This window comes from Thermobia domestica, chromosome 9 (assembly GCF_964235325.1).
Source record: "Thermobia domestica chromosome 9, izTheDome1.hap1.1, whole genome shotgun sequence".
NCBI classification, from domain to species: Eukaryota; Metazoa; Arthropoda; class Insecta; order Zygentoma; family Lepismatidae; genus Thermobia; species Thermobia domestica.
In genome coordinates this window covers 102,406,859-102,424,320 of record NC_137462.1, presented here as the reverse complement: position 1 = coordinate 102,424,320, position 17,462 = coordinate 102,406,859, and the positions used below count along the sequence as shown (strand labels likewise).

Below are 17,462 nucleotides of genomic sequence, written 5' to 3'. Positions count from 1 at the left end.
GACAGTGGAGTGCTCAAGTCCAGTGGCGTAACTAAAGGCTTGGGGGCCCTCCCGCAGATAGTGTGGAGAGAGCCCCTTCTCTACGTCCCACTTTACGATTTGGGATCCCCTGATGGCTTGAGCCCCCCCACAATGCCGGGTCTGCGGGGCCCTCATTTACGCCCCTGCTCAAGTCATCAGTTTGGGACTGCCTGCACTTTCAGACAGCAGATCTTTATACAGAGGGTATACGAAATCTTGTGCCACGCTACCACGGGGTCATGGCGACTACATCAAAAAATAGTCAAGGTATGTACTTGTACATCAATCACTATAAATTCTTCTCCTATCATTTTCTTGTTCTTTTTAAATATCGTTCTTTTTTAAAATTGGATATGCTTAAAAAAGACAAAATTCATTCAATGAGAAATCTGTGCATGAAACACATTGGTATTTCACTTTTAATATGAAGTTTTTCTATCGAATGAGTCTAGATTAATACATCTGTTAATTTCTTCTTTAATGTTGTCATCCACGAGTATCTTCTTTCTCAAACAGACGTAGGTATTCACTGTTCTACATTCATTTTCCACCCTCCCCCCCACATACATACATACCAGAGTGTCCCTTAAATAAGGTAATTTCGTGTTACGATACGCACACCCGCTAATACCTTATGTGACCGTAAACACGCATTAGTGAAATAGCAGCTCCCAACGAGAACGTTAACCCGTGCCAACTTGACGACAAAGTCATGAAATGACGTTTCCACATTAAAATATAATTTAGAATGTCCAACCATAATAACGGTAAAACTAAAAGAGAGAGAGAGAAACGAAACTTTGCACAAAGCAACTAGAGAAAGGAAGACGCCTGCCGAACATCACCGGATGAACAGTGTTGGCAACCCAAGATAAAGTTGTTTTTGTAAACCGAATGACCTAAATTGGATATCATTATTGGAAGCAACAATGAAAATAAAGACAAAAGGTATGGTAAACGCAGATCAGTGTTGCAAATTTTTCGAGAAATAACGTGAAACGTGCTAAATGTAAACGCCGTTGGCGCTCGTAGCGTTGCCATCCTTTACAAACCACACTTCTCAGCTTTAACAAGATACCGAATATCTCAGTCAGTACGTGACTTATCGATCTCACATAACCACAGTACCTCACCTCACCTGCTCATGCTCTACCGCCTTGCATTATAGGTTTTAGACCATATTGCACTAGTGACCTTTTCCGAGTTATTGCATCTTTTCCAAATTTAACTTTTCTTTTCTGTTGATGGCAACACTATTCAACGGACCCTTTAGACTTGGAGTCAGATTAAATAGTTCTTGTCAATATTTAATTTAAGGTGTATAAAACGTAAGTACCTCACTCCTTCTGTGCGCTAACTGCGTTTTCATTTAACACGTATTTCATGTAATTTCTCGAAAAGTTTGCAACAGTGATCTGAGCTTATCATCTCTTTTGTCTTTATTTTCATTGTTGCTTTCAATGACGATTTCCAATTTAGGTCATTCGATTTGCAAAAACATAACTTTCTCTTAGGGTGGCAACACTGTTCATCAGGTGATGTTCGTTAATACATGAGCAGGTGTCTTCGTTTCCCTAGTTGCTTCGTGCAAAGTTTCGTTTTTCTGTCTCTTTTGGTTTCTCCGTTATTATGGTTGGACATTCTAAATTATATTATAATGTGGAAACGTCATTTCATGACTTCGTCGTCAAGTCGGCACGGGTTAACGTTCTCGTAGGAAGCTGCTATTTTACTAATACGTGTTTACTGTCACATAGAATACATTTAGCGGATGTGTGTATCGTAACACGAAATTACCTTATTTAACGGACACCCTAACACATACATACATACATACGTACATATACCTAAGTATATACTGTATACATATATACTACTACTACGATGACTAAAACAAAAGGAGAGGATGTTGAATAAAAGAAGTAACTCTTGAGTACAAGGTAAATGCTGATCAATCAGTAACCAAAAAAAAAAAAAAAAAAAAAAATCAACTTAACATTCTTTTGTAGGAAGGAAGATACAGGGGCTTCATTTAGAGGGGCAGGGAGGGGCAATTGTCCCACCCTATAGTTTGAGATTTATATAGGCTTTATCAATAAAATAATAGTAAATCAGTGAAAATGCGAAATTTTACTTATATCAAGGGCTCTTGCCCCTCCCCCCCAAGCAAAATCTAAAATGACGCTCCTGAGGAAGAACTTCGGATTTTCAATTGCATTTCCTCAACAAAAATGATAAACGACAGTCCTATCTAATGGCATTTAATGTGTCTTAGCTAGTCTCCGGAGAAAGTTTCCTCAAATGAGCACTCCTCTGCCGTTGTCAAGCTCTGCTAATAATATAGTCCTCGTGTCATGATAACTGGAAAATATAATGTATCACTGAGACAGTGGTTAAGAAATCGCTAAGTAAGGAAGAGACAAATTTGCATAACGATCGTTACTGTATTGGAAGTGATAAGTAAACATATCAATAAAGTATGAATTTATAATAGGTCTATTTAAGAATTCGGTAAAATTAAATAATCTTTTCAGATATCAGAGAAAATTCCGAAAAGTCGTAATCGTCGGAAACAAAAGAATTTCATTTAATTTTATCAATTTATTTTTTTTATACAGTTCACTTTCCTTTAAATTTTAAGTCCACATCTCATATAGCTTCGGTGCTGAAAAGGGAAGCTAAAGTTCAACAAACAAGAATCTTCTCCTCCAACGTCAATATAAAGATATCCCCCAGCTACAATTTTCTTTCTACATAGACGTTCCCGGATTCGATTCCCGATGGGGACGTTCGGCCGAAAAAATGTAAAAGCGTTTTCAGACTAGACATTTTGAGTCAAATTTTCCTGGATTTCCCTCATTCACACCAGGCAAATTCCGGAATGGTATCTAACATAATGACCCCAGGCCGATTCCTTCTTTTTCCAACCCTTTCTTCCTTCCCTTTCCTTGGATAGGTGCTCTCCGAGGGACGTCATTCTTCATACTTCACAGGCTAACATGGCCATAGGTGCCTGAAGCCCAAAAATCTAATTCCTAATTCTAATCCTTCTTTATAGAGGGGATTTCTGCCTTATCGCCTCAGTAAATAGAACACTGAACACAGAATTTCAACATTAGCTTACATTTGCATTTCTGCTTAACAGTGGCGGATCTAGCCCGGTGCCGGGGGGCCTAAGCCCCCCAGTTTTTGAGTGACAAAAATAATGTAAACTATTATTTATATATTTTTGAAACTTTATAGTAAACTCGTGAGATACTTATCATAATCTGGGTTCTACCTGGCTGCCGGTTTTTACCTTCTAAATCCGCCACTGCTGATTAATGTATTTATCGTGTACTATATACAACTACCGGTACCGCACGAACTGTGAGTAATAAGATTTTGTGTAACCCATCTGTCGCGGATATCTCTTACTTATGGATAAATAATGATGCCCCATCGATATCCATTATGCAGAGATTTTACTGTTGTCAATTCTTCACGTACAAGGGTTACTAAGTGCGAATCATAATCTCTGTATTTATGCTGTATATACAGGGTGTTCCAAAACAACACCGACAACGTTTGGGAGAGAATTCCTGAGACACCAAGATAAGACAAAAAGTATAGAACAACCTGGGCGCACAAATGCTTCCTTCGAAGTTATAGGCTGCCAAAAACATGAAAAAATGAACTTTAAAGGTGGATACCTAGGTACAGTAGTTCTGAAACTACGGGACCTACCGTAGTCGAGTCAAGACTTCACTTAGGAACTCTTAGGTGCACTATCCAAATATCCATGTTTCAGAATCTTTTATAGAGGGAGTTTAGCTAGGGACATATAATTTGAAGTTTCACCAAGTACCCTTATAAAAATTATTGCGGAGTACCGCAGGTTTCTGAAACATGAATTTTTAGATTGAGTAATATGAGTTTCTAAGTGAAGTGTTGACTCAACTACGGCAGGTCTCATAGTTTTGGAGCTACGGATCTTTAAAGTTAATTTTTTCATGTTTTCTTCAACCTATAACTCCAAAAGGAAGCATCTGTGCACCCAAGTTGTTCTATATACTTTTTTGTCTTATCTTGGTGTCAAGAATCATCTTCCAAAAATTGTCAGTGTTGTTTTGAAACACTTTGCATGAATTCTCTGCCGATTAAGCGAAAAAGCATTATTTTTCCAGTTTTAGATTTCAACAATACATATTTAGGTTTATATATCGAATTTCGTAGAATCTACATGTAAAATTTCGTTATAAATTCATTTCTGTAGGATAAATATTATACTTAAGGTATGTGCCATCTACACCTACCTTTTCCATTTTTCTTTGTTGTAGACTCAAAATCTCCACTTATACGGGATTGGAGTACTGAAGTGCCACATAAACTGTCAACAACAAAACTTCCTACTCGAGCGCCAACAAGAAAACATGGCACAGGGTCACCCGATCACAATATTCACAATCCTGTAACTAGAGCTCCTCACACAACACGAACAACACAAACAACGAGAACAAAACACACTACGAAAACTACCTCTTCTTCACCAAACGTTTACAATAGTACAAAGATATCTACAAGACCTACTAGATCATGGCCTACTAAATCATCCTCAACAACTGTTCGTCCCTTTAGTACAACTAGTCGGACACATCCACCTCATGGAATTACGGTTTACAGACCTTATACAAAACCTGTGAATGTTACACAAACATCGAAGAAACCTTCTTTTGGTATCACCACTTCTATTAAGCCTCGCACTACAAGTAGATATAATAGATTAACGTCCAGAACAACGCCAAAAATGACCAACCCACACAATTTAAGCACAAATAAGTCACAAACACAGCACCCTACAAAATATACACAATTCACTTACAGGGATCGTTTCACTACTCCACCAATGCCGAAAACGTCAAGAAAGTTTGCAGGTATATGTTTATTTGTTTTTTCTTCTTTTTTTTTCATTTCACTTTCACCTGAAGCATTGAAGCACAGACAGGCACAATATCGAGTTGAGTTATATGATTAATTCAATTTTTATTATGCATGTGTTTTCCTTTTGTTTTCTCATTGAGTATGTTGATCAATGTTGTGCTTTCAAAGGTGAATGAACATCTTCAATTTGTTCGTTCTTCCTATTAACATCTATGCCAAACAGCATCAAGTAGAAATTGGCGATACAAAAATCTACACATGAATGATTTTTTCATTAGATGCTAGTAGTCTGTTGGTTGTACAGTACGCAATCATGTTTTTGAAAGTAGGAAGGAAGTTCTTGTGCACACACCTTAAGTAAAGTAACAGAACACCGTTGAAGTATAATTAACTTTTATGTTAGTCGACTGTTTTCCCCAACACACACTTTGAAACAAAGCTTAGTCGCACTATTAGACTAACTACGTGTATTCACTTGAGATTTTTCCAACTCAGCACTATATTCATCTACCAATTAATTTAGTATAATTCTCACAGGTACGTTTACATTGGATTTCTAAAATGCGATATGGGCTTTTAACATTTTAACCATTCGTTTGACTGGTTTGAAAATTTAAGTATGGGGCTGCATGGTAAACAATCTTGGGCACCTGGGTAGCAGAGAAATTAAAAAAAAAAGTCTAATTGATTGCAAAACTAGAAGTTTTAAGTGAAAATGTCTTATTATTTAAAAGTTTTCGCTACTACACAAACAATTGTCGAATATGAAATAGTTTCATTGAAATGATTAAATATTTTCATGAAATGCTGGTTAATAACTAGCAAATAACCTAAGATGGTATTTGAGAGTGATACTAATCTTCCCTAACTTTTTAGTGCAGTTTGTGAACTAGGAATCACAATATTAGATCGACGAAAAGCTTCGAATAGTTTTTTTCCTGTATTTTCACTTTTATTATAGAAAATCAATAGAGCACCTGCAATTGATAAAATTGGATTTCATGATATCAGTGTAATTTATAACAGTCCAAACGCCTTCGGCGCGGAGACCTAGATTTGATATCCGGTGAGAGCTCATGTGGTTTGGATACCATGTTAAGCTGTAGGTTCATGTCTTACATAGCTTCGATGCTGAACAGGGCAGTCAAGTAAACAATCACCAAAATTATGCATTGTCATTTCCGTATAGTGAGTGATAGACTCAGGGAAAGATCCACGAATATGGAACAAATATCGCTTAAGAAAAGAAGGAAAATCAACTTGCATAATTAAGATTTGATTGAAAATTCAGCAATGTGATACATATTTTATATGCTCAGGAAAGTTTATCAAGATGCTATTGTGTAAAGAACATTGAAATACATTAATAAATTGAGAATACTGAGAAACACTGTAATTTGAAAAGAGATCGAATATGATCCAACACTTACTTATGGGTGGAAAAGGTTTTAATATATATATATATATATATATATAAATATATATATATATATATATATATATATATATATATATATATATATATATATATATATATATATATATATATATATCTTAACTTCATTGTAATCATTCCACTGGGAGGCTAACTACAGAAAATTTAGAAGCTCCCATATATTATAATCTTTGATTAATCTCATCGTTTTAAAATAAGAGCTATTATTTTAATAGGCTATCGAACATAAATTGTATGATTGTATTCTTTTTTTTTCTCTTTTTCACATTCTATAACATCGCTAATAGTACAATTTCTCAAATAATGATCTAACCAACTTCTCTCCCCATTATAACTATCCGCAGTATTGTCTCCCGAACTTCTGCTAACAACTTCTTATTGTAGTAACATTTAATTGATATTTACATTTTTGAAATAGACACAATAAACTAGAATTTGTCAAACCAAGACACACTTGTCAAGTTTATAAATTCCTGTATTACGAAAAAGATAAATATGTATTTCTTGTTTGTGACTGATAATCAGCAAGGAAAGACCTAAGCTTCTGTACGCTTAAATTCTTTTAGATAACGAGTCATCTCCAGATTATGTTACGACTTCTGTGAGACACTCTAGTACTACTTCGAGGCCAACACGAGCTAAAACAACTACCAGAAGAGCTACTACTTCAAGGACTACTATAAGACCTTTTACATTCCCAAGACAACGCACATCAACTACTACCAGAACCACCACTGCAAGACCTACTACTACAACATCTAGACGAACAACAAGAAGAACGACTACAACGCCTAGACCAACAACAAGAAAGACTACAACATCTAGACCAACAACAACGACAACGACGAGAACGACTACAACGCGTAGACCAATAACAAGAAAGACTACAACATCTAGACCAACAACAACGACAACGACGAGAACGACTACAACACCTAAACCAAGAACAACAGCTAGAAGAACGACTAGAGTAACATCTAGGCCAACAATACGTACGACATGGCGGACAATCAGAACAACAAGAACCACTACAAGACCAACAACAACAAGGAGAACAACTACTTCTATTACTACTACGCGACGAACAACTACAAGAACAACTAGTACTAAAAGGCCAACAATAATAACTACTACTACTGCAAGACCAACTACATCAACAACAACATATACAACTATAACTAGACCTCCAACAAGGCGAACAACACAAAAACTGACGACAAGACGAACTACTATAAGACGAACAACACGACCAATGACTACGTCGATATCTACCACGAGATGGCCAAGAGTTACAACCACAAGGACAACAATTACAACTAGAAGGAGACCAACTCCTATTATTATTACAAGACCTACAACGAGAACCACAAGAAGAACAACTACCCAAAGAGTCTATACAAGTACTGGTAAGTATTTTCAGGTATTTATGAATACTGTACATATGTTAGTTCAATTAAATACCTTTAAGTTTTTACAGTTGTGATGCTTGATTTAACGACATAGTTTTAAACAAGGAAACCGAAACACATTCTAAATTACATATTCTTAATCAAAATTAGCTTACAATCATTTTCTGGCTGCTCTGTCTTCTTCGTTAGAAGTGTATCATAAACTATTTGTCCTATCCTGAAAATATGATTAGAGAATATTACTAACTACTTATCAAAAGAAATCTGGATTGAAGTTTCTAGGAATGTATTGAGAACGAAGGTGCTACATAGCTCAGTCAAAAAGAACCGTAAGACAGGTTAGGTGGGCATTAAAATATCGTTATTGGAAAATCAACTATGGTAGGATATACAGTGAACAATAGGCACAATTTTGTTTTTGTACAGGATGGATTAGAGAAGTGGTTATTAGGAAATATCCTTGAAATGAAAGTAAACAGCTTAAATAAGAAAAGTAACGTGTTTGTGCACCTATATAGAGAAAGTAACGTAAAAACAAAAGTTTCACAATAACATGCGAACTAAAATTTTTACTAGCAATCAAATTATACGGTGGTCATTAGGATGTCGAGTATATTTTCCATTTTTGCTTTTTCTGACCATTGATGTATATGGAGGGGTATTCTACTTTTTTGTTTTGAAAAGGTTTGATTTCATTGTATTTCCTTTTCAAGTCTAGTTAAATATTTCTTCCTCTGTCGAAATACATTTCCACTATACATAAATTAATTATTACTTAAATTAAGTTTGAATAAAAAATAGTAAAACTATCTACCACACAATTTAATTTTCACATAACAAGGGATATTTAAATAGATTTGTAAGAAGAATTCGATAAAAACAAGTCCTTAAAAATCTCGATGAATCTCTGAGAAAAGAGAAGGATACTTTCCCATATAAGGCAATGTGATAAAGCAAAATGGCGCAGCTACTCAACATCCTTAACAATGAGGCATTGTTGGAAAACTAAATCTAATCGCACAAGTTATAATTTAATCCAAAATCAATAGTTTGTAATATATATGAAAAAATTGGTGGGTAAACGGCATACAAACGTGTAGTGTTTATTTAATCATTTACATATTTTTAAAATTCTTTTATTAAAAAATAAAATTTTTATTTAACAACATAGCATCTAAATATGTGTATTATTCCGATGAATATTCGTCTTGAAACTTTAAATAAAATATAATATTAATTAACTAAAAAAAACTTAAGTATATACCACATAAAACCGTAGTAGGCATTTAAAATATCTGAAAGAAATGAAGTAAATTTTTTTTTAGTTTAACGTCTCATGTATATGCCTTTTAGGCAAAAAGGGATGGATGATTAAAAAAGTAAATGATAGTGAGATTAAATTTATGGTGCTTTGTCATCGGAAATCGAACCCAGGATCACATGTATCGAAGAAAATATCCGCATGTAAACAATAACATTTTATACAAAATACTTGTACTTGGTATAACTAATGATTTTAGCACACAACTGAACGACTTAATTTAACCAATTTGCTGCTTTAAGAAATTACCATTACGTTTTATATAAAAGATTATGCTTCCTTGTCATTCAGAGTATAACTTTCAATTATATCATTTGTAAAACTAAGTTTTGCTAGTGCAGCGATCAGTGGACTGATCACTGCTGCAGAGTATTAGTTCATGGAATGTCGCTATGGTTCACATTGTATTCTGTTAACACTGAAGATACATTGGGATACAAATTCAGGGCGAATATATACCTAATACAATCTTGTCTTGTTGTAATCAAATAAATGCATATCTTGAATCAAATATAATCCTAATCAAATAACTTTATCCTAGTACTCAGAGTGAATACTTTTATACCATATAATTCTAATGCTTTAACCTATGTTAAACATAACTTTGCAATACGTAGATATTGTTTTGGATAAATGGGGTAATGTAGTTTTATATGTATATTAGTATTTAATTTTTTGTTGATGTTGTACAGTTGTTCATACTATTATAAGATCCATCTTTTAAAAATCTATACTTACCTTTACCTTATTTACCCGCGTGTGTAATGAGAGGAATGCTTGTTGTGTTAATTAGTTTACAATATAAAGCGATGATTAACAAAACTACTAGGCCCTATATTTCTTTCAGTAATAATAATACATTTAAATTCAACTCATTGCAAGGTATTCATCTTGAGATGTAAATATAGAATAAGAATGTATTTACTGTATTCAACCAAGAGAGTACACTTATTAGCAAATGTGATTGCATCTTTTCTACATTTTCATCCATTGGTAACTTCGAAACATAGACAATGAGAGTAATTATAGGAAAGATACTATCGCTAGTGAGTTATTGAAAAAAATTCTAAAATTAAAAATACATTATTTCCGAAATTATTTTTAAAAGGATATAATTAGAAAGATACATCTTTTTCTGGTGGATGTAGAAGACACAGTGATAGTAATTTCTTTTGGAAATTAAGTAAGCGATCTTGACTCACTTGAAAATAAATGCACTATATATATATATATATATATATATATATATATATATATATATATATATATATATATATATATATATAAAAATCGCTGTTATATTGTATGAAATTTAATAATATAGTTTTGTTATGTGTAGTATTTATAGTTTTGTTTCACCGATATAGAACCACAGTATACTTACTTCCAAACTGTAACTGAATTCAATGTTGAAACAGATATATAACGTCCAATTGCAAAAGAAGGATAGTGAAAGATGAAACTTGTTAAGTAATAAATTTCTATCACTTCTGAATACGGGAGGATATAATAAATTTCTTGAGAAGTTGAATCAATATATATATATATATATATATATATATATATATATATATATATATATATATATATATATATATATATATATATATATATATATATATATATATATATATATATATATATATATATAAACTTTTTGTTCTATGGCTATCAATCGGAAACGCTTGATATCTACTACTTCCGGTTTCAATAAAGGGTTAATTGACAAGATGGAAGCCATTCTTCAGACGCTAAGCCTTTTTTCTTCTTCCGAAAAAAAAAACTTCTTAATATCTATTACGGTTTTGCTTAGTGAAGATCAATACTCTGATATTGGAAGTACAAGTAAATTTTTTACCACTTCTTATTTCAGTAGAGTAATCCAGGTACATTCATGTCCAAAATTATTGTCGCGTGTCTATAAATTTATGTGGCAAAGACATGTATGTGGCAAACTTCATGTCAAAAGAGTAGTAAATAAGAACAATAAAACGAAAATAAAATTTTCTTGTCCAGTTAGCAACATTTTATTTTACTCATTATAATTTTCATATTTATAATTATTTTCCTATGAAATTTACCACAAATATACATTTCCTGATTATACATATAGTGTCAGTATTAAAAGTACCCTGTAAAATCATTATTAAATTATATTCTTACAAGAAGACCGTTATAGATATGCGACAATTATTTTGGACATGAGTGTACATCTGTGATTCAGGGTCCACGTAAAGAGCCGGTCTATGTCTTGGTGCTGAAAGCGAATGATCGAATGACTTACTGACTTACTTTAGAAACGATCGAAATTGAATGAATACTTGTTTCATTGCATCATGAAAATATTATCGTGCCTCTGTTTTAGAAGTAAATAAACATACGATGAATGAAGGTAGTTAACTTGTCACTATTACTTAGTTTTTGTATTCGTTTCAAGCACATGTGTTAATAGGTATGTCACGGAATGATTTTTATATAATCGATTGAGACGGAGGCACGGTGGCTCAGTGGTAGAGCGCTCATTTGTGGAGTCATAGATGATTTTACGTTGGGGGCAGGAGTGCAAAGTCAAAGCCAGTTTCATCGCCATTGCCGATGCAAGTTCCCTGTTGTAGAACTCTAAGATAGAAAGGTGGAAAGGGAGGGTTGATGAGCAACTGCTTAGTCACCAAGGTCTTTTGGTCTTCTGGTCTTCTTAGCATGTTCTTAGTAGTTCGTCTCTGACCCTGGTTAGTCTTCCGCCCAAATACCTGCAACTTTCTTTTTTTCTTTTTACTTTTTACTTTTTTTTTTTTTTTTTTTTTTTTACTAATCTGGCACTGAGAGCAGAATTAATATCAACATTCTGTAAAACGAAAACTGTCAGAAAGCCAGGAGCAAAGTCTATTTCATGGAGACTCCAGTGCATTTCATGGACAGAGCTGTAAAGAGCAAAGCGAGGAAGGAAATTAGGTTTAGGATATTGAACAAAGTTTGAGAATTCCAGGTTTTAAGTAGTTAAAAAATAAAAGCAATATTATTATTGTCAATTATTCTAAAATAATACATAGAAAATAATTATATCTTAAAATATTAGGATATTACAAAATACCACTACTGTTAACTATTTTAAATTAATATAATAGAACTATAATCATTAGAAGACTACAATAACAACTCATTATTGTTTAATGTTTGGTCCTGGGTACAATTTCAGATCGCAGTGTTTAGTTTCTATTAGTCTACGTAAGACAACGTAATCTTGGACTAAAAAGTAGTAGAAACCAAACGAACAAAAAGTGTAGAATAAAAAGCCATAAATGTTGCATGTCGCTTGAGTTTTTATCTGGCAGATATGCAACAAATGTCGTGAAGATATCGTATTTCATTTCAGTGAAAGAATGCCTTTAAACCCTTTGTATTTTACATTACCTTTCACAATTATATTAAAAGAAAATATAGTTTTGATGATCATCGCTTTCAAATGTTGTATGTCAGTAAGTGTGTGCATTAGGACAGGATGCTGAACACGAGGAACGTGAAGTTGTGTGTCTTTGTGCATTTGTTATTATAGCGTGTGTAGGTGCATGCATATGTATGTGTGTATGAATGTATATATATATGTGTGATATCTATATATAAGTATATTCTTATATTTAACACATTGGATCATGTTATTTGCATAGAAACAAACTACAGTATTTCCTAAACACAATTTTATTCAAGCAATTTTACAGATGATGCAGAAGTATGGTTCGTATAGCTGGATACTTTAATTTTATTAAATCAAATGAACATGGTAATTTCATTATATACATACAATCTTCTTATGAAAGTAAACCAGTTTGGTAAATATTAACATTTCTTTGCAATACTAAACATTTTTAATTTAACATTTTCTTTCTTTTTTTGTTTATTATTTTACCTCAAGATGACAGCAACTATGGCGACGACCTCTGTGTTTGCTATGTCTCCTTGCATGAAGGATCTTTATGTCCATGCTGACAAATTTATTGATTTATATCTCTGTAATGTATTATTGTTATTATTATTAATTATGATATGTTAAGTGAGATAAGCTTAGCAAATGGTTAATCATTATGTCACTATAAAGTATTGTTGGGTTATATTGTTGCATGTATGTGGCATAATAATGATAATAATACTAATAAAATGTCATTGTATTATGCTCGGCAGCCAAATTGACGTTTGGTCTTGAACTGCTCTGATGTTAACCAATCCATTACAGTGATGTTTCAAACACTGTGATTTGGGAGTCCGATTCGGCAGACATGCTATATGTTTTTGGTGAGATCAAAATATTGCCAACTTTTTATTGGAGGTTTGGTCATAAGGTGTCGGGTGCTCGTTAGTTTACCTCAAACGTCAATTCAGCTGACGTGTGATATACATACGGACATACGTCAAATAGTGTTTATTGATTGTTTTGTAAAGTAACAATTTTGGAAGTATTGCAATTGAACAATAATGTATTGAGAAGAAAAATATTGAATACGAAACTTTTCTATACACACACAAACACAAACACAAACACACACACACACACACACACACACACATATATATATATATATATATATAAGGTCGGATCTAGGATTTTTCTGAGGGGGGTGCACCAATAACTACTACTACATTTGAATTAAATTTGATTTTTCTTAATGACTTTATGCATCTGTCGTGAATAAGGAATATTGTTTTACTTGGTGAATCCTTTTGCTTCAACCTTCAGAAAATCGACTTAAACTATTGCTTTTGCAAAGCTCTGCTTACTTTTAAGCCCCAAACGGAAACATGACGGCAGAAAGTTTCGGAAAGTGTTGCTAGTTTCACTGCTAGCTTCTCATTTTAGATTGTGTATACTTACAACGAAGGGGGGTGCACCCCTAAATCCGACCCTATATATATATATATATATATATATAATATTTAAGTAGGTCTGGTTATTACAATGCTACATAAGGTAATTATTTTCTGTTCCTGGTTCTAAATAAATTTGAATTATTTTCTATTACTGCAACAAACTTTGCCAGGCCGCAATGACTTGAAAATCTAAAGCTACGTTGTATTATTATTTATTTACGACAGTTGATAAAGAATTAATAATTTTTAACTGTTGTCTACTCCATTTGACTATGCATAATGGCTTGTTATGACACTTTAGCCATGGCACTTAAACTTTACCAAGCACTAAGTTAACGAGTTGAGCTATACATGTAATATATTTTCTGAGAATAAATTATCGTAATACAAAAGAAATGTTTCTAAGCCATGACTCATGGTAAGCGTTTCTTACAGTAGAGTATTTAACTGTATCTTAAATATGGGCCTAAAACACTTTACAGTGCTCGAATATTTGTTGTCACACATGCAAGTTTATTTTTAGTTAATAATTAATCTAGATAGAATATGGATGTACAATTTTAAATTTGTTCTCATTTTGTCTTGATGTCATTTAAAATGTTCGTACAAAATTTATGTGATTATAAAATTTGATTTGACTTTGCACTGTGGATTAAAATTTGGAAGATCACATCAATATTACATTCTATTTCTAATTCAAGTTTTGCTCTAATTAAATAGACTGAAAAGGAGAAATCATATTTTTAAGCGCAATGATATGTCGAAAATGCAGGTAAATTAAAGGGAATAGTGTTTGGTTACTGAGAATATCATAGGAACAATACTGTTCTATAATATAGGTTACATTTCGAATAGATTCAGAACTTATTTTTCACATTTTTACACAAAGTAGCACACACGAGTCTAATTTAAACCAAAAACTATCAATTGAAGGTAAGATAGAGTTTTCTGAAAGAATAAAAGAAAATCTGTGTGTTGAAAACTACTGCCTCGATATTCATCTGAAAAAAAAAAAAAAAAAACTTTGACGAGACTAATTAACATCAGGACTTGAATCCGAGGCACCTTTTACAATTACAGAGCAATAACATTAACTGAACACTTATGTTTACACAAAAGTTATGCTATATAAGTTCAACCATTGCAATATATTATCTCACTCGTGCTTCATATGCTCTTACTTTTGTGAGTGAGAAAAGAAAAAACTTTTATTTTTATTTATTACAACAAGCACTTAGTTAATCAGTTCAGTGCATGGGATGATGTAATGGTATAACATCAATAAATTTTATTTCCATACTAAGTGAAGTACATGCTCTCATCAACTTCCTTGTTTCAAAAATAACTGTACTAAGCTATGCTTGTGTCGGGGCCTACGTTACTGTAGATATAGAAAAATATATAATCCACACTATAAAATATATTTTTAAAAATGTTTTACTATTCTTTCATTTTACTATTCTTTTTAACAATAAAAAGTTATACTTACACTTCGACAACATACTATTAACATTTTGTGGTTCACGCTTTGAGAAACACTGATCTACAACACCATAAAAGACTTTTAAAAATCGGTTCAATTAAACTTGAAATTCATTTTTTTTAACTGGATAAACGATGTTTGTTTTAGAATTATAGACATCTCACAAATTATGTGTCATATATGAATTGTAGGATTATTATACAGAGTGCAAGAAATTATGTATCAAGACTAAATCATAGTAATGAATGTAAACCAGTATTATATTGGAACTTCTGATTAATACAGAACCAACACGATTACATAAAACATAAAAAATGTTATCTTAATGATTTCAATATATAGTTGTTTAGTCTTCCATAAAAATCCATTTGTCGTATCATTTTACAGAGTAAGTTACTATTACAGACTTCAACATTTTAGTTAAAGGTTCATATGAATCCAAGTATTATTTGGTTTTGCTTCTCGCACACAATATTAGTCAAAGTTAACCAAACAAAATATTACTTTTAGCAGTAAAGTCCTGTGAATATCATGCATGGCTGACGACTTTCAAGTGAGAGTTACGGTAATTGTATTTTCATTGTTTATACTCATAGACTTCGGACATATAATACATAAAACAAAAAACATATGATTGATACGTATATTGTATTATAAAGTAGTGAGTAATTATTAATTAAGGTACCTGTACTTTTGCTATGTATTTCGTACGAAGTATAAAACCATGACTTTTGATATTTGACATCTTTGCGTAACCGTAATATAGAAATAAAATGTCGATATTGTGTTGGAATATTTGTAATAAATGTTTTTTAAAATTTGATTCTCTGTTTCAATATAATTAAAAAAAACTATAACAACTTTAGAAAAGTTGAATCTCTCCCAGTTAAGAAGGTTGCTTCACCGGCGGATAAATACTCAAAATTTTGAATTTTTATTAACAGTGAATCATGTCTAGTGACCCGCTAAATGATGGACGTTTGTTTAGTCATTGATAAGGCTTAAGAATGTGTATTCAACATCAATGCTGTTTCAAAAATTTAAAAAATAAGAAAGAAAAAATAAAAATAAAATATTTAGCAAATCGTGTGTATAATAGTACTTAAGTAGCCCAATTATTATTTTTTTTTAAAAAAAGAAACGGTAGGAACGTTAAACAAGAAATCTTAATGATTTGTAAGTGCAACATCAAAAATTCCAAGAAAATCAATTAACTAATTGCAGTGAGATTGGCAAATGTGAAAACAAAGAGATGTAGATAAATTGCATATATAATTATTAGTTGTAGTGCAATGACACTTTCCGTAGTTATACATAGCATAGTCTGAAAGTTTAAATTATTTTTTAGCTTGAAGAATTTTGTAATTGATGCAACAGGAAACAAATTTAGAGCTCACATTTGAATCTGGAATAACTATGTAGAACAATAAAAACTTTATTATTATTATTATTATTAGATCTATTATTATTATTATTATTATTATTATTATTATTATTATTATTATTATTATTATTATTATTATTATTATTGGTGAACTTTCTACTCCGTTCGTTTCGTCAATGCAAACTTTCATTAGAGAATCATGACCTCTATCGAGAGTACTACTTAAAATGTTCAGCGAGTTTCTTCGTATGTTCGCTGATAAAAATTATATTGTAACGATTTAGTTCAACTTTATTCCACAATGTATTATTCAGTAAAATTGTAGCATACCGTTCTTTACCTCAAGAAAAGAAAATGATTATTTTTTCTTTTCGTAAAAAAAATACAGTAATATGATATACAGAATATGAGTTTAATGCAATTAGAAAATACAAACAATCGAAGTTGAGGGGAAAGACAGAGCGATGAGCCTACACTCTTCGCTTTCAAAGAGTTTGGTTTACCGAAACTCTTTCGTCCGTCTATCCGGAAAACAAAACATAAGTGTTCTTCCTTTCAGGAGAAAAAAAACTCAAGAACTCCTTGATGGATCATCAATTTTGGCCTAT

At 32.2% G+C, this 17,462-nt stretch overlaps 1 protein-coding gene across 1 annotated transcript; it reads left to right on the top strand.

The window, feature by feature from the left end:
• Positions 1-260: 260 nt before the first annotated feature.
• On the top strand, positions 261-16,255 carry LOC145660950 (uncharacterized). The gene is made up of 4 exons (XM_081726395.1): positions 261-288; positions 4,341-4,934; positions 6,958-7,803; positions 13,038-16,255. The coding sequence occupies exons 1-4, from the start codon at positions 261-263 to the stop codon at positions 13,109-13,111; spliced, it is 1,542 nt and encodes a 513-aa protein (XP_081582521.1). The 3' UTR covers positions 13,112-16,255.
• Positions 16,256-17,462: the final 1,207 nt, after the last annotated feature.